At 40.8% G+C, this 24,672-nt stretch overlaps 1 protein-coding gene across 5 annotated transcripts in view; it reads left to right on the forward strand.

Moving 5' to 3' along the window:
- The window catches only part of ARHGEF3 (Rho guanine nucleotide exchange factor 3), a 493,464-nt gene that overhangs the window by 441,058 nt on the left and 27,734 nt on the right, over window positions 1-24,672 (forward strand). For all 5 annotated transcript variants that reach the window (XM_077452030.1, XM_077452034.1, XM_077452033.1 and 2 more), the window contains one exon: window positions 19,063-19,170. In XM_077452030.1, coding sequence (XP_077308156.1) covers window positions 19,063-19,170 — 108 coding nt within the window. The remainder of the gene's footprint in view (window positions 1-19,062; window positions 19,171-24,672) is intronic.

The raw sequence follows: 24,672 nt of genomic DNA on the forward strand, positions 1-24,672 counted from the left end.
CTGACACACCCAATGTTGAGTCAGAGCCAGAACTCTCCAATCAGCAGGGAGCATGAGCTTTAAGCTTTGTTGATTGCAGATCTATAGGTCTGACTTGTGAAGGGTGTGTCCAGCCTTTGCGATAGGACCACCGCTTTCCCCACAATGAACAAAGGTCCCACTCTGCAGCATGCTGGCAGGAGCATAGGCTTTTCATCTCAGGCTGTGGCTGTTTTAGAAAGAAAATTAACTGTAAATGTTGAACACCTTTTTTTTTTTTTTTTGACACACCTAGAATATATTTAGCTGATTTAGCCCTGGTCCACACTGGTGCGATTTGACATGTCAAAACGTCGGCAATTGTCGGCAACGGCACTGTCCTAATCGGTGCAACGCTGCATTTGCGGCGTTGCCGCACCAATTTAAAAAAGTAGTTTCTGTAGTACTATGTGATTTCAGGCTGCGATTTACATTGACATCTGATCAGAAGTCTCTGAAATCGTGGCCGAAATCGGGACTGACACCCGGGAATGAAATTGTGCGAGTTCAGCTGAACTCGCATGGCTTCATTCCCGCAGATCAGTGTGAACCTGGGTTGAAATTGTGAAGGTTCAGTTGGGCTTTAGGGTCCGTTCACACAGGGGCAACACGACTTTGAGCGTAACTTTGGGAGGCAACTTGGACACGACTTGAGTATGAATCACAGCACGACTTGAGGCAACTTACAAGGCAACTTGAAGTTGCTTCCAGGACAGGAGACTTTACCAGTGGCCAATCACATAATAATCAGCTCTGTGGGAGGGAGGGGTTTGCCTATAAAACTATTTTTACTTCCTGGAAAGTTGCTTCAGTTAAGACAGGGGATCAGACTTGGAGGCAACTTCCATTGAAATCAATGGGTACAAGTTGCCTAGAAGTCGGATTGAAGTAGTACAGGAACCTTTTCTGAAGTCGGAGCGACTTCAGTAGTGTACATTAAGACGGCTCTCATTCACTTACATTGATTTTATCATGTTGCGCGACTTGAGGCAACTTGGGACGACTTCAAGTCGGATCCAAAGTTGCTCCTGTGTGAATGGACTCTTAAAGAGGAAGTAAAGCTTCTTAAAAAAATAAATACACCCTGCAAGGCAAAGGCATAATGAGCTAGTATGCATAGCATACTAGCTTATTATGAATTGCTTACCTGAGATCCAAGCCCCGGCATTGGCCCTCATTCACCTCCGACGCCGCCATCTATCCCAGAGTGACTTCTGGGTATCGCGGCTCCGGCGCTGTGGCGTTGGTGCTGCCACTAACGGCATGATTGCCATTAGAAATGGCACGCTCAGTGCGCCTGCCCCCGATCTCTACAACGCATGCGCCATACACATCGGTGCCGCTATTCCTGCAAATTCCTTTTAGGTTTGGGAGATATTTCTTGCACCTATAGGTAAGCCTTAATCTAGGCTTACCTGTATTTTAAAGTGGTTCTAATGGGTTTACAACCAATTTAACAGGCTTTTATATCAATTGGCCCATTGGCGTGCCTGTGCTGTAAGGACAGTGGATTGTAAACTTTCAGGGAGGAGACTGATCTGAATGATTATATGCTTCCTTGTATATGAATTAATAGGTACCTGACGGTAGTTTGGTGTTTTCCAGTTTCATGGAATTTTACTGTGTTCATATTTCAATAGATATATCAGAATTGGGTAAACTGAGTGCTTTCAGGGGTCATTTGGATGTCCTTTTGCAGACATTGGGAATTAAGTTGTCTAGCTAACATGGACAGCAAAGTAAGGAGCCAAGTTTCTTTTGTCACAAGCTGCCTGCCTGGTGTTTGTAATATGTGTTGAAATGGAAGCTGCTCTTACTGTATAAATGCTAGACAAGTCTGGAACTTGGAGACATTCTTCTGACATTTAAAAAGGTATACAGGTACGGTAAGCTGTATTTTTTTTGCCAGTGGTAATGTCAGAAGGCTGTTTTTAGGATACAGGGCCTGTAAGAAAAAATAAAAAGTATTTACTCCATTGAAGGTTTTTACAAGATCTGTTTTCACTTTAACATGAAAGAGTGGAAAAATATCCACCGTGATTCAATGTTCTGAGACGATAAAATAGGAACATTTCCAAGTACTTTTTTTATAGGCACTGTATATATGAACCTAAAGTGATCTCATACAGTCTTATTGGCAAAGTTGGCTATCTAGTCAAATTATGCCAGATTATCCACACGGGAAGAGAAACTTCAAAATGGTTAGATATGATTTGCATGGACTTTTGGACAGCAGATAATTCCAGCATGACTGGGGTAATAAGAAGTATTTCTAAATGGGTTGATTTTGAGGAATGTTCCAAGTATATTGCCAAATCATGCCGACCAATCTACTCAGTGGATGGAAGCACATTGTTTTCGTAATGTGTCTGGTTAGTAAACGCAATACACAAGAAGGCTGCAAATTGTTTATTTCCAAGTGATCGGATCATTAGGAGATAACACTATTTATCAATGTGAGCATTGTGAATACAGGAGGTTAGACAGGAGCACCATTCAGAGAATAGTTTGCATTTTTTGAGCAAATGCAAAAGCATTCTTTGATTGGACGAGGTGTAGAGCATGGCGTTACCTTTCTGCCTCTCCATCTTGTCCAGGCTTGCCACTCGGCACAGGACCCAGAAGCTAGTGGAGATCTCTGGAGTAGCGGTGTCTACCTCAGACATTTCCAGCTTCTAGGGGCATAGTCCAGGAATGGTATATACATATTTGCATTGGTCCAAGCTGAACCAATGTAACTGTTTAACATGCCAATGTCTGAAAATATTCTTTAAAGAGGAAGTAAACCGTGATGGATTTTACTTCCTCTTTATTCCCCTGCACAATAAAAGCATAATGGGCTTGTATGCATCGCATACTAGCCTATTATGTTGCACTTACCTGCAAACTAAGCCACGATGTCCCCACTGGTGGAAGCACCCATCTTCACACCTCTTCTTCCGGAGGGCCATGAACTCTGGCTCTGCGACTGCCCGAAGTCGCGTGACGTCACTCCTGCACATGCACGCGGGAGCCGACGGCCACAGCACGGGCCCTATAGAAACGGCATGATGGTGCCCTTTCTAAAGTGCACATGCACCTATGACGTTATAAATATCTCCTATACCGTGCAGGTTTAGAAGATATTTCCAGTACATACAGGTAAGCCTTATTATAGGCTTACCTGTAGGGAAAAGTGGTCTGTAAGGGTTTACAGCCACTTTAAGCGCCACTTATGATGGAAATTCATGGAACAAAGTAGGCTATAATATACAGCAGGTACAGTGTTTGTGCAGTACAGTGCCAGCTGAAATTTCTGCAAACTTGCAACATCTGTTCCATGTATGAATCCTTGTGTCTGTTGACAGTAAGTATGGCAATCTTTTCCTTACAGGGTTTGATAGATTAGGCTTGGCATGTGGATGGGAGTAGGCTTGGTGTTAGTTAGGTTTTACTTACACTTTAATTTAAAAAAATGTGTGCCATTTACAGCCCAACCTCTGTGCTTTGAAAATAGCCATAAATTGCATAAAGATCTTGTGTTTAAAGCTTTGTAAATTAGGCCTTATGCCTTTTTATGTTCGGTGAACTCTGGCAGCCTATACTTTTTGTACGAATATACCTTCTATAATTTGAAACCTCCATAGCAAATATGCCTATTGATGACACGCAGTAGTCAGTGGGGTATGTGCGTGAGCTGGCCATCCCTGCTATTGTCTACAGGGGTGGCAGTTCCCACACTTTCCTGTGTATGTAGCAATGTGTCTGTCCTAACAACATCATCTAAGAAGCAGGAGGTGATGGACTAAAATGATGTATCGATACTGTGTTAAGAATAGCTCAGATCTAAATGATGTGTTTGTGTAGAATTGCTCACTGTAGGGAAAATATGGGCCACAAAATCGGCCATTTACATATATGTGCCAGTACTGTCTAGAACAGCCATTCTCAATCTTTATAGCCTAGAGCATGGGTCTTCAAACTATGGCCCTCCAGTTGTTCGGGAACTACAATTCCCATCATGCCTAGTCATGTCTGTGAATGTCAGAGTTTTACAATGCCTCATGGGATGTGTAGTTCCACAACAGCTGGAGGGCTGTAGTTTGAGGATCCCTGGCCTAGAGGAACCTTAAAATAATTTTCAGGCTCAGGAAAGCCCTTCTAAATCCAATTTCTTTTCCGTCAGAAAAATGCTATTGGTATGTAGAAAACATTGGAATAGGAAAATTCATTGGTGGGCATTGGGCAGAATATCTCCCTACAGTGGTGGTCAAAATGGCACCCTTAAAGCGGTAATAAATGCAGAAAAATTTGAAAAGGGCCAGTCCTCCTGCAAAATAATGTGCTTTACCTTACAACTAAGCCCTCCAGCAGCACGCTGACTCCGCTGACATGGCTTCCTTCTTCACCCGGACTGTCTTGCGGGCTGCAGCCGCTTGAATGGCCTCATCACTCCAGCATCATGCACGCAGGAGTCTCTGCCATGGCACGCAGCTCTGAAGGAATGGCGTGGGTATGCCGTTCCTTCAGAACGCATGCCCCATTGATGTCACCGGCAGCTGCTCACTGGAATATCTCCTATACAGGGTACGTTTAGGAGATATTAATTTTACCTACAGATAAGCTTTATTATAAGCATACACCTGTAGGTAAAAGTAGAAGACGCAAGTTTACTACCACTTTAAAGATGACCAAAAAGATCATTTGTGTCCTGCTACTGACCCGTTTAGTGACATTGGCTCTGGGAGTATACAGGATCCCCTAGTAACCTCTGGAGTAACCATATGGTTCTATGAAACTGTTGTTGAGAATATCTAGTCTATTACCTAAAATCTACATGTGGATGAAATTGCATTTATCTTTCAGAGATCATTTGTGTCCTGCTACTGACCCGTTTAGTGACATTGGCTCTGGGAGTATGCAGGAAATATTAAATGATAGGTCAAACATCTCAAGGATCCCCTAGTAACCTCTGGAGTAACCATATGGTTCTATGAAACTGTGGTTGAGAATAGCTGGCCTATTACCTAAAATCTAGAGGTGGATGAAATTGCATTTATTTTTCAGAGCCACTGAACCAGCCGAGGTAACATAAATACTTAAACGACAATGTGCCCCTCTCTCTCATGCATATAAATACGACCAGGTAAAAAAATAAAATCGCTACTTCCTAGGCCTTGTCGATTTACATAGGAACATGTTTTATCAGTTTCAGCTAAACCAAAGGTTAAATAATTGTCTGAGCCATTTACACAAGATAACACGTTCCTTTCAAGGAATCCAGTATGGTCAGTTTAAGCAAAATCTCCTACCTATAACTTCAGGTGTTTTATTCGTATTATGCAATGCTCTCCTTTTTTTGAAAGGCAAGGTTAATTTGAGTTTGTTTTGAAAGGTTCCAAATTTTAAAGGCCGATGGCGTCTCCTGTGCTTGCTGGTTAGCGCAGGTTTGGAAGTCTGTCAAGTTATGAGACCATTCTCCAGCATTCTGAAGTTTTGGGGCCAGTGTTGCCAATAGCAGACTAATAATAATTTGAAGCATTGGCCGGCAGCCAAAGAAAACGTAGACTGATCTGTAATGCTGAATATACTCGATAACTTGTAGGCTAAATTGAAACTAATATGCTGGCAAGATACGATGTCTGCAAGTAATACGATTCTGTTTGATTTCCTTGACCCCTGTGTGATTTCAGGGTAATGGGTTTGCTGTAAATTACTAGTAATACGGGTTAGACATAGACCACTATAGGAAGTGCGGATGTCAGAAAATAAAAATTCCTTGAAGCCGCAAAATACCACAATTTCATTGGGGTTTTTTTTAGGTATTCTTCAACTCACCTGTGACTGAGCTGTCTGTCTTGATTTTTGATTTTTTTTAGGAAGTCGGCTGAGTATTGTTTATTAGTGGGCTAATTTAAAGTAACAGTAAATCTTAAAGAAACATTGTTACCTGAAAGTGACTTGGTAAAAATCCGCCACCCAAGCACTGATACTTGCCAACACTTCCCTGCTGATCCTTCCTCAGTAGCAGGCAAGGCAAATATTGGGTATTTGGGAAGCATATGACCAACTCTAGCTAGTTTAACAGTGCTGATGTCTATCAGCCAGTCCCAAAGCCCAAGCACTGTCACAAAACAGAAAAAGTGATGTCACGCTATTGTCTGACTTGCCTGATGTCCAACACCAGCAGACACTAGGGAATTTTAGTTTCATCTGCCACAGAGGAAAGAAAGAAAGATGGGGAGTGCAGGCAAGTGGAGTATAAGCAAGTTAGGTCCCCATTCCAAAGACGCTGCCACTTTTCCCTAATTACGCAAGGTGACAAAGTCTGTTTAAATGCAAATTTATGTGAACTTGGCCTAAAATGTCACAGTAAACTCACTGTGGAATCTAAGGGGTTAATCCTCTGCATTGTGTAAAAAGGCTCTTTGATCCTGTCTTCTCTGGTCCTCCCCTTTTACTGTCCCCAATCCATCTCCTGATAGAACAGTCTTGGAGGCAAGCAGCACAAGCTCAGTTTGGTGTTTAATTGCTAGAAAGATTTTTTTTTCCTTGGGAGAGTGCATGTGATCAGCACTGCCCACACAGAGGATCAGGGGTCCTTCAGCCTCATAGGACATTCAGAGGAGAATGAAAACTTCTCCTACTAGCTTTAACCAGTGCTCTGCTGGACACTGATAGAAGTCACAAGACTTCTTTGAACTGCTGGTGAGAAAAGGTATTTAGCAGTTTATATTTACTAAAACTATTGCATGTTCTGTGTACTGTGGGAGACCAGATATAGTGAATGCAGGGTCCTGGGTTTACTTATGCCCTGTACACACGGTCGGAATTTCTGACGGTAAATTTGCAATCGGATCGTGTTGTTGGAAAATCCGATCGTGTGTGGGCTCCATTGGACTTTTTCCGTCGGAATTTCCAACACACAGAGTTTGAGAGCAGGATCTAAATTTTTCCGACAACAATGTCCAATCATTTAAATTCCGATCGCGTGTAGACAATTCCGACGGACGAATTGCCACGCATGCTCAGAATAAATTAAGAGACCACAGCTATTGGCTACTGGCCCTTTTATAGTCCCAAAGTACGTGTTGTACGTCACCTCGTTAAGAATGATCGGATTTTCTGATAACTTTGTCTGACTGTGTGTATACAAGACAAGTTTGGCACAAAATCCGTCTGAAAAAATCTGATGGATTTTGTTATCGGAATGTCCGACATAACACATTAATATTTACATTGATCCCTTTGGAGCCACAGCACTGTGTCTCTGCCTCCCACCATTGACCGTTATGGCATGCTGAGCAGAAAGAGCTCCAGATTCACACTGCCAGCTTAGACCAGCCTTGTACATAAGGATTTTTTTTTTAATCATTTCTTTTATGAACACATTACAGGACTCAGTTAATATAAGTGGGAAATGAAAAACCAGACAAATGTTTCCTCTCATAAAATGAGTCATGCTGGCATATGTGATTTCTGATGGCTTTGGGCCTACCAGTGCAGTAACTTTAGGTCAGTTCTAGCTCCAGCCTGATCACAGAACCATGCTCCCCTCTGTTATGGCCATGTCACTTTTTGCAAAGAAGGTCTACATTTAGAGGTTCTTATTTTACCAAGCTGATGTCCATTTTGGATCGATACGGGTGTGATACGCAACCTGTCCTCTTCAGCAGAGAAACCAATTCCAACAACCTTTAGACTTTAAACCTAAACTTTAAACTTATTTGACTTTGTGATGAGTGAGCAGTGCTGCTTCTTCATATTAATAAATTAGTATCCAGTAATATCTCAAGGGTCCAGAAACAGCATTCAGAGCACATTTTAAACTGAAGCCCACAAATGAATAAGGTGGGGGTTTATTCAATTCTGTGTCATCAACCTTTCAAAAGGGAGATTGGTCATCAACATCCTCCGTCTTTAGTTTCCACTTCTACCCGTAAGCGTGATCCACAATGTCCCTCCTGGATTGAGAGCTCAGCAGCCTCTTCATAGCTGAATCAGAACGTTGAATCAGTTCTCCTTATGGATTCAATAATCTTGCTGTATGCTATATTGTCTGCGCTGGAATAGCTGTATGGTTATTCACTCTCCCCGCTAGTAAGATCTAAAATTATTACCCCGAGGCTTCGGGAATAAAGGCTATTTTTTTTTTTTTTTTTCAAAGCAGACACTGACTCACAAATCGTTTAAAGCCACTTCAAAAGCTTATCCCATGTCTACTAGTGGGGCTGTGCAGGTTTTTGATGATGCTTTTTGAAACGTCAACAAAGTTGCAGATCTGCACAGCAATTTACTGTGCATTTTGGAGAAGCTCTTGGCCGAACCTGAGGCTCTTTTGAAGTTAGAACACGTCTGTCCATAAGAGACAAATGTAATTTTACTCAATGATTCATCTCAGAAATATGTATCCATATGATTTGGATACTATAGCATTTTTGTGACACTTCTGGCAGATCAGGATGGAAATCTAAATTTGAATGTGTATATTTTTGGTGTCGTGTTTTGCTTTGTCATTAGTATTTGTATATAGGATTTCAATCAATCTATTATTTCAGAGATAGGTATGCATCAATCTAAGCACATTTTATTATATGCTATATTGCCAAAAGTATTGGGACTCCTGCCTTTACACGCACATGAACTTTAATGGCATCCCAGTCTTAGTCCGTAGGGTTCAATATTGAGTTGGCCCACCCTTTGCCATACCTCCCAACTTTTTGAGATGGGAATGAGGGACACCTATCAGCAAAAGTAAGCAGAAATAAGACACACCCCTTGGCACGCCCCCTTAAAGGAGAATTGTACAAAAAAACAAGATTGATTAAACCCACAAGTGCTTTTTTTTTTTTTTTTACCACTGCTATTCCTTTATATTGGCTTTTGTAATTTACAAATGGAGCAATTTAGAAATCAGATGAAAGGTTTAGCACTGAGAAACACTTTTTGATAGATAAAAAGTGCATTTTATATACATTTATATAGATCAGACCAAAATGAGGAGGAATGAGGGACAGAGGCAAATTGCTCCAAATCAGGGACAGTCCCTCGAAATCTGGGATAGTTGGGAGCTATGCCTTTGCAGCTATAACAGCGTCAACTCCTGCACAGAGTCCTGACCTCAACCCGATAGAACACAGTTGGAATGAATTAGAGCGGAGACTGCAAGCCAGGCCTTCTCGACCAACATCAGTGCCTGACCTCACAAATGCGCTTTTGGAAGAATGGTCAAACATTCCCATAGACACACTCCTAAACCTTGTGGACCTTGTGGACTCCTAAACCCAGAAGAGTTGAAGCTGTTATAACTGCAAAGGGTGGGCCAACTCAATATTGAACCCTACGGTCTGATGGGATGGCATTAAAGTTTATGTGCGTGTAAAGGCAGGCATCCCAATACTTTTGGCAATATACTGTATGTGCCATCATACACAACTGACTCTGTTCCAAAGTAAAGAGTTAATACTCAACACTTTGGCTGCCATTTTCTGCTGTCTATAAGGGCTATACTGGTTGAAACCTCTCTAGCATTTGCATACTTTTGGGAATGTCAAATTGCTGGTCCCCACTATCCTTTGTGGTTCCCTTTCTTTGGGCTGGAGGAAGGAATCGCAGCATGCAGTAAGGGACAGGCATCCGACATTCCCAGAGGTATGGGATGCTGAGTATTTTTCAGCCAGAGTAACTCGTGAAGTGGATAAGATCTATGGTGCAGAAGGGTATGAACACTTTTCACTGCAGGCATATTTAACAAAGCCACTTTAAATCATAACTTCACTCTCTCAATCAAGATTTACTTTTTTTTTTTTACTTTTATGCTGCTAGCATTGGTAAATACATAGGAAAGTATATCATATTTACTTGTTTTAAACTTTTTTTTTTTTTTACATTTTTCAATTACTTCCTGTTTTCCAGGCCTAGGCACATGATGCCAGGAGTCTTCAGGAGGGTAGGAGGGGTTTTCGTAGCTAAGCACACCCTCCTGTCTGAGCTAAGGGCAGGTGCATTCCAGGGAGTCAATGATACATGAATTATCTGCCCTTACTTAAGATGGCCACAGCCAGAAATGCTAGAGGGAAATGCTAGGGGGGATAAAACCACAAAAAAAATAAAAAACACAGGGGATATCTGTGGATTAAACTTTGCTCACCCACAGGAGGTGTTTGGTTACAATTAACCATGTGCCTTACTAGGAAACAAATTGGTTTTGAAAAACAAACCGTATGAATAAATTGTCATGCACAAAAACACCAATGACATACAGTATAAAAAACAAAAATTGAGAAAGACGGATGTACCCAAAGTGACTAGAAGAGTCTAGGTGGAGTGTACGCTCCAAAAATAAAAGCAGCGGGTAGTTGAAAAAACATCAGCTATCCTGCTCCTTACCGCACCCCCTTTCTTATTTGTTTGTAAGTGTAATATGATTCATATAATTAAATCTCTCCCACATTAGTGCACTATGAGATGTGCACTCTTTTTTTCTTTTGTCTTGTTTCAATGCTAGGGGGGTGTTTGTCAAAGTGATTTCTCTGCAAAATAAAGCATGGAGACATGGATGGATGGGTGAAATTGCTTTGAACATAATAAATGAATTAAATAGGGGTTTTGGTTTGTAGTGCTCAGGTGCACTTTAAAGGATACCTCTCATTTACTCACAAATATTACAATAAGTATTTATGCATTTTATGTATTTTATGCATGTTATTTATCTGTAAAAGCCTCCCTTATATAGATACTCAGAAGGCCCAAGACTGCTGCTTAGTGCAAAATATGGTTGCTAATGCCTCCATTGGGCAGGTCCTACTTTGAGAGCTCCTGAGACATGAACAGGCATGAAAAATGTAAACAGGAACACCAGCTATTGTCTATCCAGTAAGCAGAAATGCAATTCCTGCTGTAGAAAAACACATTATACAGTGCTTATTGTGACTTGGAATTATTTAGTATTTAAAATGTTCTACCTAATACACTTACTGTTGATTTTGCAGAAGTAATGCTTGCCTTATGTTTCAGTAAGTTGTTTTTTTGTTGTAATGGCCCCTTAAAAGAATTCATGAAAAACGGAACGGATGCAGATACGTTGAGTGCTTTGGTCCCCTCTGATGAAGTGAGAATTGTTTTGTTGTTTGTTGGAGCATAAAGTACAAAGTGAAAGGCTGGACTATTGTACTGCACCTGGGCCAAGACAGTGATTCCTTGGTTAATGTTATCCGGGTCACTGGGTCCTGTATTCCCAGCACAATGCTAGAGAGCCTGTACACAGCTCATCTTTCTTTAGGAAGCCAAATCAAACTTGACTTTCAGTGGAGTGTGCTCTTCAGTAGTCTGTGTTAATTAGTGGGCTGTGGGTGGTCTGGCGGGATGAAACTGAAAAGAAAGCTAATCAATACTATGAGAATGTGATTTAATATGACCTGACAGCCAGCTATATTTTTCCCTTCAGTCCGTTAGAAGCAGTGGATACCAAAGAACTTATTGGAGCTCAACACATTGACTTAAATTTGTATGAAAGAAAATGATCCAGTTTGACTTGTTTTGCACATTCTTTATTTAGTTTATCATGTTTGGGAATATTTTAAATGACCAGTCCACTTAAAATCGGTAGTTTATTTTTTTTACATTGACTAGAGAATTAGGCGGCCAAACAGCCTTTACATTTTTAGGGACCCTTTTGTGATATCTCTGCTGTTGAGTTTCTTAATTTCTTACAAGGTTGTCCCGTTATAGTTACTAGACTCTATTTTTCCATATAATGGAGAATGCAACAGGAGGTATAGAGGAATACCCAAATTCCCAGGGTAGGCAGAAGCCCCAGAACAATAGCTGTGGCTATGCAGAACACCAAAGTGGACAGGAACATCCAAAACTTCAGGGTCCGTCTAAACACCAATAGAACAGAGGTTTTACTACTGTAGTCCTCCAAAGATGTAAGGACCTTGTTGTTTGCTTAGCCCACATGAATGGATTGATAATTTAAGGCCCAAATTCCTATTATCCAATGCAGTAGACACTAAACTACCGTATGCTATTACTACAGTGTTGGAAGTTGTCCAAAACAAGGTCTGCTTTTTATTAAAAAAAAAGATAACTTCCAACTATCTAACACCATCATTCACATTAATAAAATCATAGAATTGGCAGTAGAACCACTCAGATTTAGTGCGTAATATTTTCCTGTGAGGTTTGGAAACAAAAGAAAAGTTTCAGGTCTCATACATATAGTTATGATATGGTAACAAGGTACAGCGCACGATATCCCACAATGGGCAGCAATGCATTTACCATTGTGTGATGTGTTGTGGTGCATTTCATTTTGAATGGCACCCCAACATACACTGCATAGTAGCAGCAAAAAGACAGCATACCACAATACACATTGGTTGTATTGTGGTGTCGTGTGATAGAAAAATATTGCATGTCAAGTTATTCCTTTTTTATTTTTAGATTTGTTCTTTTTGATGGGTTGACTACAGCATGAAATGCCGCGTACACACGACCAGACTTTTCAACGGACTAGGTCAGACGGAATGAATCCGTCGGCTATTATGATCATGTATGGGCTCCAGCTGACTTTTTTTTACCAAAAGTTAGACGGACCTAGAAATAAAACATGTTTCAAATGTTTCTGATGAACTCGAGTCCAGTCGAAAAATACATTCGTCTGTATGCTAGTCCAACAGACAAAAACCGATGCTAGGGCAGCTATTGGCTACTGGCTATGAACTTCCTTATTCTAGTCTGATCGTTCGTCATTGCGTTTGAATCCGTCTGACTTTGGTGTGCTTGTGTGTGGGAAGGTCCATGGGAACTCCGCCGAAAGACCGTCGGACCTATTCCGTCAAAGTCCGGTTGTGTGTATGCGGCATTAGAGTTGCAATACATAGGTTCATTTTTGCAGGCATACAAAATCTGTGTATCAAATAAAAGTGATTGCAAAAAGTAGAAACTTCAATTTATTGGAACATTATAGTATATTCCTTATTGTACTCTGCTGGTGGTTTGGCTAGGAGCCAGTGAGTACTGTGTATGACAGAAAATGTAGCGTTTGCTTAGCGTGCAATAAACAGCCTATGTATTAGGTTAAAAGGGACCTCCAGAGGGATAAATTTTTCCAACAAAAGTGATCGGAAACCCTCATATATAGCCCCCTATAGAGAGAACCACAAGAGCCGCTCTTTGAACAAGCGCAGAATTCTGGAAGTTTTGCCGAAGACTTGTCATAGTTAAATTGATATCATCCCTTAGTTACAACAGATGTTTTTATTCTCATACACTCTGATCTGTTTCTCAGCTGGAAACAAAGCTGCACACTCATGTTCCAGTCCCAATGGTTTCATGCAGAAAACCAAAGGTGAGTAGAGGTTTGCACAGAAAGTGAGGGTAATTTAGAAGTATTTAAATTGTTGGTAGCAATTTTGAGATCCAAAGTCTGCCTATCTATGCCTGTCCTGTAAACAAGACCCACACTGCTTTTTGAGTCAGCATACATTCACATCGTGTTCATACGATACCAGCATGCATATGTATGCCACTATGGTGTGGCTAACTCTCACATGATGACGTAATGGAATGCTATCTGCACCCCATAGGTTTGCCCTGTGTTCACATAGTGTTCCTCTTTCCTGGCCCTCTCCAAATACATCTGGGAACATTAGATGTTGTCATCACAGTTGGTTGTAATGTATGTGGTATGTATGACTGCAGGCATGTGTGCCCAAAAAATTACTGCAGGATTTACATGAAATTAATACATTTTTTGTGCAAAGTGAGCATTTTAGATGACAGACTTTTACCTTCCAGATAGGGGTAACTTCTGAGCACCCAGATACACTGTACATTTGTAAGATGTGTGCATGCATGTTTTTAATAAGTAAAACTATGTTTGGTAGATGGATTTCTTACAAAGTAAAGTATAAATGTAGAAAAAATGCTATTATCTATTTTGGATGAGTACATATATATGGGCACCTATTAGAACCATGGGAGGTTGTTGTCTCAAGAAAGGCAGCTGGGTGTAAACATCTGTGGACATTGTCAAGACAGAATTACCATTTCTGACTTGTTTTAAAGGACCAAGCAAGTATTTGCATTTGATAGATCCTGATCCTTCATGGTGTCAGTAATTCTCTAAATAGTGTTGCATGATAACATATGACTGGCTTGAGTTTATATTCCTTTATGAAACGTTCCTACATCTATCTTGGCATGCTTAATATAATCTCTACAGATAAAGCAGAGATGAATAGAGATAACATGTTCCTCTTGGGTTGTAATTATGAGATTCTCAGTTTTTTTGTCTGGCCATAGTCTGGAGCATATAAAAATTACAAGTAATGTTTTTGATTTTGAGCCTTGTTTGTGATCATGTTGTTTCTGCAATAAGGAGTTTGTTGGAGAATTTCTGCATGCTGGTTTTAATGCTTGAGGAATAGTGAAGTATCCCAAAAAAAATGCACATGTGCCATGGTCCAGATTAGGAGTGCCACAGGCCATTGTGGTCTTAAATTTTTAGATTTTCCTACGCACCCCTGGCAGAGTAGGCAGACCTACTATAAACCAATCAGTCCTCTTCCCCCACCAGAATCCAAAGTACTGCACATATGCTAGTCTAGATTAGAACACCGTAGACCATGGTGGCTCTATATATTTAGGTCCTCCCATGCACCCTGGTCCATTGTAGGGTGTTAATTAGACAAAGTAAAAGGTTTGTTCTGATTGAGGATTGAGGAGATAAGTGGAGCTGGCATCCCTACACTGAACCAGGTGGCCCTGTTTCCCACCAATTAGTAGAGCTAACCATTTTTTGAAATGCCTGATTTTCCACCCCAATGATTCTGCCTACACAATTCACAGACCTATAATGTCTGAGGTACAACAATATCAATTGCTCTCACGGTTCATTGGAACAAACAAAAATCTTCCAGCAGCTAAGGAATGTTGTTCATACCGACAAATAACACCAAGGTCACAAAACTATTCAGCCTAATGGCTTCCTTCCTAATTTTATACCATAGTCTCCAAAGCTCTCCAGTATTTTGTGAACTAAATCTCCAGATGTCTTTACCTGCCCTGGAGTTTACATAGCAAGATGGCCTTTTGTCTAGTTTTATTCCAAAAACCAACATTGTTTGTATACATAGGTTTACACAATGAAGTGCACACACACTGCCAATCTCTTGTTTAGAGATAGGCTAGGTTTTCCGCAATGATACAGGTTCAGGTGTCTGTAATACATTAGCAGCTGCTTTGTACCTAATCTTGCTTATTTGCTGCGCTAATTTGCTTCTTTGTAACCCTGACAAGTCCATCAGTTTGACATCCTATTTGTAAACAGTCTATCAAGCAAAGTATCCGTTGAGCACAAACCACTATGGTAGAGTGCTTGGAGTGTGACAGCTGTAAAACAGGCCACCTCCTAAGCAAGTGACAACGCTAATCTAAATACAGCTAGTAATTAGATTACAGATGTTTACAACTTGTTTAAAAAGCCATCAGGTCGGTGTAAAATCAGAACAAAATTTCATTAAATATTTCATGATTTGCATTCTTAAGCTGGTCATACGCTAGTAGATTTACATACATTTGTATGAAAATTCTCATCGGTAGATTCGATGACTTGACAAATGTTGTTCGTAAGTGTTTCAAAAATGTTTGCTTTTAACATTCCATTTTGGAGTAAATGGACTTTCCCAAACAAAATCAACATACACTGTTCGAAGAAAACATTTTCATCCTGCTCTTTCAAATTCTCTCTTCACTGCATTTGGAAACAAGCATCGGTTTCACCCCAGTAATGATTAGAAAAGTGAATGAACATTCTTAAAATGCAAATTTTCAGACAAATATTTACTAGCATATGGCTAGATTAAACAAAGGATTTCAGAACCATTTCATCTTCGGAAAGTAGAGTCATTGAAAGACAGTTTTTACGTCTTGCTTTTAAGTTTTAATATTTATGTAAAGATAACAATCCAAAAGTCATTTAATGTACAACCACATGAAGTATTTTAACTATGTTTAGTTTTTCAGTGTTTCTTCATTACCTCAGTGAGCAGATGGTTGTTTTTTCTGTACCTTTATCGAAAACAGCCATTCTCAATCACGGTCCCATGGAACCTTATGGTTTCTCCAGAGTTGTCTAGGGGTTCCTTGAGCTGTGGATGACTGACTTCCCATTTTATGGTGCCTGCATAGTTCCAGGTCCAACTCCACTTAGCAAAGCCAGCTTCAGAACTTCAATAATCATTTTATCTGTCTGTAGGGGGTGCATTATGATTACCCCTGGCCACCGATGGGCATTTTTCACATTGTCTCCCAATCTATTGGTTTTAGCAGGGGTTCCCCGAGACTTGAAAATTATTTTAAGGGTTCCTCCAGGATGAAAAGGTTGGGAGAGGCTGATCTAGAAGCTTTGTCTTTTCTGTTGTAAGGGAACTACATCAAATGCTACTTCCTCTTTTATGTGTGCCACTTGTTTCAGTAGCAGCAAGATTTACATGCACATGGCCAAGTGAGATTACTGATCATTTTGCAGGATCTTGCTAGCAGAAAGATCCTCTGTAAAAAACTAAAACAAAAGAAAAAAATGCATAAAACTGTCCAAAAGGTGCTTGTGTTTACACGCCTATAGGCCCCTTTTACATGGGGCGGAATCTGTCCAAGTGGATCTGCCTGCTCAGAGGGGGATCTCTCAGCTGACAAGTCCGTGTCTGTTCCGCTGTTCTCTGTGGGGTGGTAGGATGGAAATGGACAGCATGTCCGTTTCCATCCGATTGTCATTCGATCTGCTGGAAAGATGGCGAACATATTCCCATCCGTCTGATTTTAGCAGACTGGATCAGACAGGATGCTGGTGGGTGACAGCAGACACATATCCACTAACATCCGTCACCCCATAGAGAACAATGTGTGGTTCGATTGGGTCCTCCTGAGAAACAGACAGGCGGACCCAATCAGTTCGCTGATGTGCAAGGGGCCTTAGACGCATAAATGTCCATAGAGCTTTTAGATGTGTCAAATTTTTCTTCCACTCCATTACGTTTTTTAGCTTTGTGTTATACCCTACACGAAGATAGTAAAATCTGGCATATAGTTGTTGTGGGCAATAAGTTCATCTTTTATTTGTATTGCTTTTCTGAATGGGCTTCACTCATTTATTAAAGTGCTGAAAAAAAGAACAAGGTCAATTATGGCATTACAATTATGTGTCCCTTTAATTGTCCATTTGTGAATAACGAGTGTAGCTTGAATCTGGTTGCTTTGGCACAGGCATTTCTTGATAAATGAGATCCTTTGTCCTCTGGGCGAATATATGTTCAAAATACTTTCTGATCTTGTCAGAATGTAATGCAGTGTAACGGAAGGAAACCGTGAGCCAGGATATACATAGCATGTTGCCTGCTTATATGATCTCTGTCAAGTCCTCATAGAACTTGTGAGAGCCAGGAAAATGACACTTTGCAGACTGTCTGTAGAGGACAGATCACAATACACAATACAAAATGCTCCGAGACATTGTTTGTGAATCAGCGTTGTGCACTGCTTGCGGCAATTTGGGGAAAGTCTTCCAGGGAGGAAATAAAGGAACAAACTACAGGTTGCTTTGAAGATAAAACATAGTCTGCGTCGTACAATAGAAGACTAAGAAGTGGAAGTACGTTCTAATGGGGAGGACGGTTGGCATAGACGGTACAAGATACCAGGAGCTTCCTGTCACATGAAAGGAAAATTAGGAACAAAAACATGTCTTTTATTTGTGTTTTTGAAAATAGCAGCAATCTTTTCTCATATGTTTCCTGCTTTGTTTGATATGGCTAGTCCACTATAATATGGAAAATCATGACATAAAGGCTAACAAAATGGACTGATTAGCAACAAATGTGAACTAATTTTTGAATGTTGAATTTAATTATTAACGAAGACCTATCGACAGCTCATTTACTATGTGATTTTGTTTGTGAGTTAATAGGCTGATTATTGGTTTTTAGCAGCCGACAGATCTTTCACACGGGCGGTGGGAGGGGGGGTCTGTGCGAAAAATTGGCGGTTGCCACCCCCTTGACCACCCACCTAAAGTTCACAATACAACTGGTTGGGGATAGTTCACATGCCATGGCCCTAGTTCTTTCTATTGTGGCTGCAGCAAATTTAATGCAACATGTTAGGTTGACAGGTAGTGCTGGCCATCAAACTTGGCCATTTAAGTAAACGGGGCCTCACTACAACCACTCTGGGCTGAAATAAAAAAAATACCCCTATAGTGGGTGCCTCCTGCACTGCAAGGGTTAAATGTCAGTTATTAATAGGGGATAGAGGAAACGGTTTTATTGTATGCTCTAATCCCCGTTCCAGCAGATTCCGGCAATATCTTATCCCTGAAGCTGTGAACAGTCCCTTGGCGTTATCACATATAATGCAGAGCTATTAACCCTGCATTGGAGGGACAAGAGCATGACTGTGAGCGGCTTAGATAGGAGGCTGCAGCGGTTGCACAGAGGAACCACAAAATAGACATAAGCACGTAACCCTTGCAATTTGGGGGTCCCCCACTGCAAGGGTATTTTTTAGGAGTTCAGCTTTAATACTGTCCGAGCTAGAGAGTCAGAGAAAAGCCCTTAGCTGCATATTTGTTTTGAGTTAGCAACTAAATGTAATGAAGCATGAGGGTTGATTTTGGCAGCTAACTTTAACAAAGGAAGTCCACAAAGAACTTTTTGAGAAGTCCACAAAGGTAGCTTTTATCTTTCGTTTTTAAACAAAATAAATATGATAACCTAATAAGTATCTATTATGCATTTTAAAAATAAAGTGAAGTGTAGAACCTCTGTCAGCTTTTTATTGCTGTTTTTTTTTATTTTTATTATTTATTTTTTTTTCATTGGGAAGATTTTCCTTTACTTTCTGTTGTGTCACTGAAACAAGAGTTGGTGGGGACCACAATGAAAACCTGAAGGCAGTTTAAACCATTCCCAAGTTAAAGTACTTTATTGTGTTATAGTTACTGTTGGTGTATTTTGTGGACTCAAATCTGACATATGTACTTTCTTTTTCATTTCTTTTCAGGAACCAAGCACTAAACGGGTTAAACCACTTTCAAGGGTCACATCACTAGCAAATCTCATCCCTCCAGTGCGGGCAACTCCTTTAAAAAGATTCAGCCAGTCACTCCAGGTAAATGGCCTTTAGGACTGCTGTCTTCTATAGAATAGAATAATAGACACATAACTGCATAGTAGAATTAGCAGACGCTCTGTACAAATGATCTATTGTGGACCTGACCTTAAAATTCTAACTTTACATGATTCCATAGAGCATAGATCAGCTTGAATAATTTCTCTGGTCATCTTTAGTTAAAGGAGAAGTATAGCCAAAGCTTGTTTGGCTATACTTCTGTGGATCACAGGAGTGCAGTTCCCTTTCCACTCCTGTGACCTGGTTTCAGCAGAGAGTGGGTTGAAATCCGCTCTTTGCTGACATTGCAGAGCTGGTGTTATGTCGATTTGTGCCCTCCTAAAAGTGCCTGTGCATGCGTACAACGGAAGGGCACTCGAGCTGATTTGCCAATCAGCCGCAGTGATGTCACCATAGCGCATGCACATCGTAAGAGCCTTTTATCAATGGGAGATACCATTTGACAGGCACAATTGAATGTTATGCAAACAGCGGAGGGACACCGTATTTGTCATATTGTGCCTCGCTGTTGCGCCGCAGATATACAGCGGGGCACAATCTGACATCTACGATGTCCCCCGCTCTTTACATAGCTTTCAATTTTGCCTGTGAAATGGTATCTCCCATCAAAAAAACCTCCTACAATGTGCACATGCGCTGTGGTGAAGTTACTCCAGCTGATCGGCAAATCGGCTGGATTGCCCTTCCGTGTTCTGCGCATGCGTGGGCACTTTTCGACGGAGGGCACAAATCAATAGAATACCAGTCCAGGCTTGGCATCATCGTGAACATGGAGCCAGGATCTGCCTAGATCCCTGGACCGACACTCGGCTTGGCCTCTCCGCGAGCTGCTGAGAGCCTGAGCCGGCCGCTCCCGCCCCTCCACAGCCCAGCACTCCAGTGAGTGAGGAGGGGGCAGAGCAAAGAAGTGCTGACTGACATCTCTCTGCTTGGGGAGCTGTGAAAACCAAGCGATTAACGGTGTTTGATCGCTCGATTCAGTGTAGAGGCGCTGGGGGACAGATGCAGCATCAGACCAATGCTGCATCCACCTAGGTAAGTATGAATAAAAAGAAAAACATACTTCTCTTTTAATGGTCAAGTTTCTGGGTTCAGGAATTTTATGTATATCTACCACATCAGAACACACCGGTCAGCACTCTCAGCAATTGGCTGAGAGCACTAATCTGTTGCCAATCAGCAGACCTTTTTCGATCATGACCCTTCAACAGAAGCCAGCTCGGCTGCCGTACACACGAGCCGAATATCGGCCCGTTTCTATTGAACCGGCCAATGCCATCCCCTGTGTATGGCCCTTAAGAGCAAAGGCTTACTGTACTCAAGGCACGTAGATACAGTAGTAGTAGTGAAAGGAACATTCACTAAAACAGATTTATTGGTCAGCATTTCAACAAGGCACTGCTCAAGAAAGACAACTATTAAAAAATAAAATAAACATTATGTTAAAGGAAAACCATTCAAGAAATCAACCTGGCCCCAAGCCTTGTCCAAAACTAGAAACCAATAATGTTTTCTGTGAACACAAGACATAATCTACCCGTAGAGTGAAAGCTTGTTAAATCTTGTGACCAAATCTCAGTGCGCCCATTCTCTGTGAACGTTTTTACATGAGCTTCTTTGTATGTGTGGGAAAAGCACCAGTATGACAGACATCCCTGTGTAATATATATTGGGGAGTTGGTGCACTGGGTGCCTCCTGTCCTCCATATGGCTATAGGCCTCATACAAAGGCGGCATTTACAGACAGGGAGTAGAGTTGCTGAAGTCACCTCGGCTGTCTGTGTTTCATCCAGAACGCAGCGTATAGCGTGACTGGAACAGAAAATAGTGTACAGTCACTGGCCTGGAAAGATCCCACCTTGGCAGACGCAGCCTCCTTGAGTAACACTGGGGGACAGATGTTTAATACTTTGCAGAAGCTGCCCGTAGTGGAGAGGTCAGGGAAAATATGTCTTAGGTCTGAAAGAGAGGCTTTATTAGTTACAGTTGTGAGCACCAATGTGGAAAGTTTAAATTATGTTTTGGCTAAATTTCTAAGCTTCCCTTTTGCAGCTTAAACAGCTGTATCCTTGTTTAAATGCTTGCTCGATTGTATACTATTTCTTTCTCTTTTTTTTTTAGTTTTTTTTAATCTTTAATAATCCTTGCTCTTAGTGACTTATGTGGTTTTGTCTGCTTTATTTCCTTATTTTTCATTTCATGTTTATTTATATTTGTCCTGAAATCTGGTTAAATATTCATTCGGCAAGGATATTGTAGAATTACCAGTGAACAAAATAGAAGCTTGTAACATATTATTTATTATTATTATTTAAGGTACTTATATAGCGCTGTCAATTTACGCAGCGCTTTACATATACATTGTACATTCACATAGGTCCCTACCCTCAAGGAGCTTACAATCTAAGGTCCCTAACTCACATTCATATACTAGGGACAATTTACACAGAAGCCAATTAACCTACCAGCATGTCTTTGAAGTGTAGCATATTATTAATTGGGGACAATGTTGGCAATTGATGCTCCTGCATTGCATTGTAAGATATCGGGGCTCTAAGGTAAATGTTTTTAGTAACTGTGGTCTTAAGTACAAGGTATCCCTGGACTTAAAAAATCTTTGCATGATGTATTTAGATGAAAGTACTTTATGGTGGTTGCATTTCTGGACTTTTGTCAATTTGGTGTTGTGTTGGTTTCGGTAGAAAGTAGTTAACTTTGTCAGAGCAGCCCATAAACCCCACAAAGGTATCTGTCTGCGAAATTTGTTATTAATCCAAACAATCAAGCAACTTTTTGGTAATGTATTGGGTAAATTTAATGTATATGAAATTGAGGAACTATGGAAGAAATAGCTATACAACAGTACGATTTTTTGGTAATTTAAGAACCCCCCACAGTTCTCTATATTTGGTTGGCCATTAAAACAAACTTTAAACCAAAGTAACGGGCTCCATTTTTCAACAACAAAATGGTGGCCATCCACACACTGCCTTAGCATTAAATGCCATCCTCTTAATAAAAAATGGATTCAGCTTGGTATCCTATCTATGGGAGAACCCCTCTAAAATATATTAGGGGCCTAATCGTTGAGGCTCCATTTACAAGTTGGGTCATTAAAGTGGATGTGAATTTTGCCAATGCAGTGAAAAACACTAGTTTCACATTAATGCCGACCACTGCCACCACTTGTGCTCATCTTCCCTTCACTTACCTTTGTGATTGCTGGAAAGAGTAAAGAAATATGCCTGGCTTATGGGAGATCATATGACTCCCTAACCTCCTTCCCATGTGACAGTGCTCCAGAGACTTCACATGGGCACTGGGAAGACTCAATATTCGCGTGTAAGCTCTGACCAGAGTGATGGCTTACACTGAATTTATTCTCTTTGTTCATGGCTATGGATGGAGCAGTGGAGAAGAGAAGGGGTGGGGGTTAAGTATATGTTACTGCGGGGACCTTCTTTAAAGCCAGCCTGTTTCACAGGTTCATCTTTACATAAGTCCACTGTTTCCCAACCCCTTGAGACTTTTGCACCAAGTATGTAAAAATGTACCCAGGACATACACACTCCCCATCCTACACGTGACCGTGCTTGGACTGCCTAACAGTGGGTGAGGGCAATGGGAGAGGCAAGTACGGTCTGTTTACAGTCCTTTCTTTAAAATGAACCTATTACTTTGTCTGTTACATCATTTTGTCCCATGTAAGGCAACAGAAGCATTGAAATAAAAATTTTATTTACTCTTTGATATAATTGATGGCCATGACAATGTTTAAATCTCAAATTCCGCAGCAGAGACCTAAAGAGTCCAGTGCTTGGATAATGCATGTAGTTATTTAAAGCCCAACTCCTGTCTGTTTTTAAGTGGACCCATGTAGTGGGGCCCCCCTCTCTCTCCCCACACTGCATAGGTATTTGGCTGGGGGGAGGAATAAATAGAAATACTTAACCTTACTCCGATAGGCTTCCTCATCTTCAAGTGACTGGTCTCCCAAAGCTGCATTCCTTTGCTGCCCAGATGGTTGCAACCCTCTGACATCATCCTGTACAATGCAGGATCAGCAGTCCTGCATTGTACCGGAAGCCAGCAAGGGCCTGCCCACAACCTGGAGCATCGGATAGTGGAGGAAAGCACTGGGTGAAAGGGAAGTCAGGAATAAGATAAGTATTTGTACTCATCCAATCCCCCCACCAAGCAATGAGATCCCCCCCCCCTGAAGTGCGGAGAATAAATGCAGTTCGGGGGGGGGATCTCACTGCATGGGTACATTTAGATGCAGCCCGGAATTGGGCCTTTAAATGGCCACATCCAGAGTTAATTTACCATTTTATTTTATTGCTAATCCTCAAGCTGACAGCCGCAATGGAAACATGTTACTATATATCCTTCACGGATTTCTTCCCTTTAATTTGGCTTATGAAATACCTTTTATATAGATTTTATGTGGCCTAGTTATTTATAGTTCTGTCTCTGTATAAAATGTGACTTCCTCAGAGGTTTATCCAGACCTTCTCTTTCCCAGTTATAAAAAGCAGGACAAAGAAAAGCGTAGGTCTGGGCTACAGTGAAAAACTCTTTAATTCTATCTGTCATTTTTCTAGTGTTGGTCATAAAATGGAATGAGAGTAGTATAAAGCCTGCTTGCTTTGTTGAATAGAATCTTTATCAACCTCCTTTATCAACTCCTGTGTAATACCGATATGGAATACAGGAAAGGCGCCTTGCAGAAGTTTATGACCGTTAAACAGGAATCACTAAATGAAGCAGATTTTTTGTTTATTTTTTATTTTGTACCAGAATTTAAGCAGAAATGTTTAAGGGCCTTTTTAGATATATGCGTTGAGGGAGCGGTAGGCCAGTGTATTGTCATGTGTCAACTTGGATTTTCTTTTGTGCATTGACACACATTTTAAGTGCCTTTATTCATTTTAAGATTTTTGAGCAGATAGTTAACAGCTATTGACCAAGGCTTGGTAATACCCATTTCCAACAAATTAAAATGTATTTTATGTAGGGTTTTGTATGCATTGTTATCTTTGGAACTCCCAATGCACTAAAATGGGGAAAAAAAACAAGTATTGTTCAAAATGCACTGCAATGCAAAGCTGAGATGGGAACAGCCACTATTTTTATTATGTGGAAGTTTGGCACCTATATTTTTGTGAAATAATTCAATTTTTGCTAAAGGCTAATGAAGTCAGGCCCTGGTTTCTATATATATTCCAGCAATAAAATCTCCCTGCCAAAATGTCCGACCCCTTTCATACACCTGGTACGTCTTAGTATTCCCACCCACCTGGGAGTTTTTCAGCTCTTCCTGTTGCATTCTACATAATGCAGAATAAATAAATAAATCCAGCAGGGAGCCTGGCAACTCCTTAAAATGGCAACAGCTGGTGTGTAGACCCAGGAACTTAAGCACAGAAATCTTACCAAGAGGATCCACTGAAGGATCTATTATTATGTTCAGTTTTTGGT

Source organism: Lithobates pipiens, unplaced genomic scaffold (genome assembly GCF_037356315.1).
Source record: "Lithobates pipiens isolate NorthernLeopardFrog02 unplaced genomic scaffold, aLitPip1_a1.2 Scaffold_23, whole genome shotgun sequence".
Classification (NCBI taxonomy): Eukaryota; Metazoa; Chordata; class Amphibia; order Anura; family Ranidae; genus Lithobates; species Lithobates pipiens.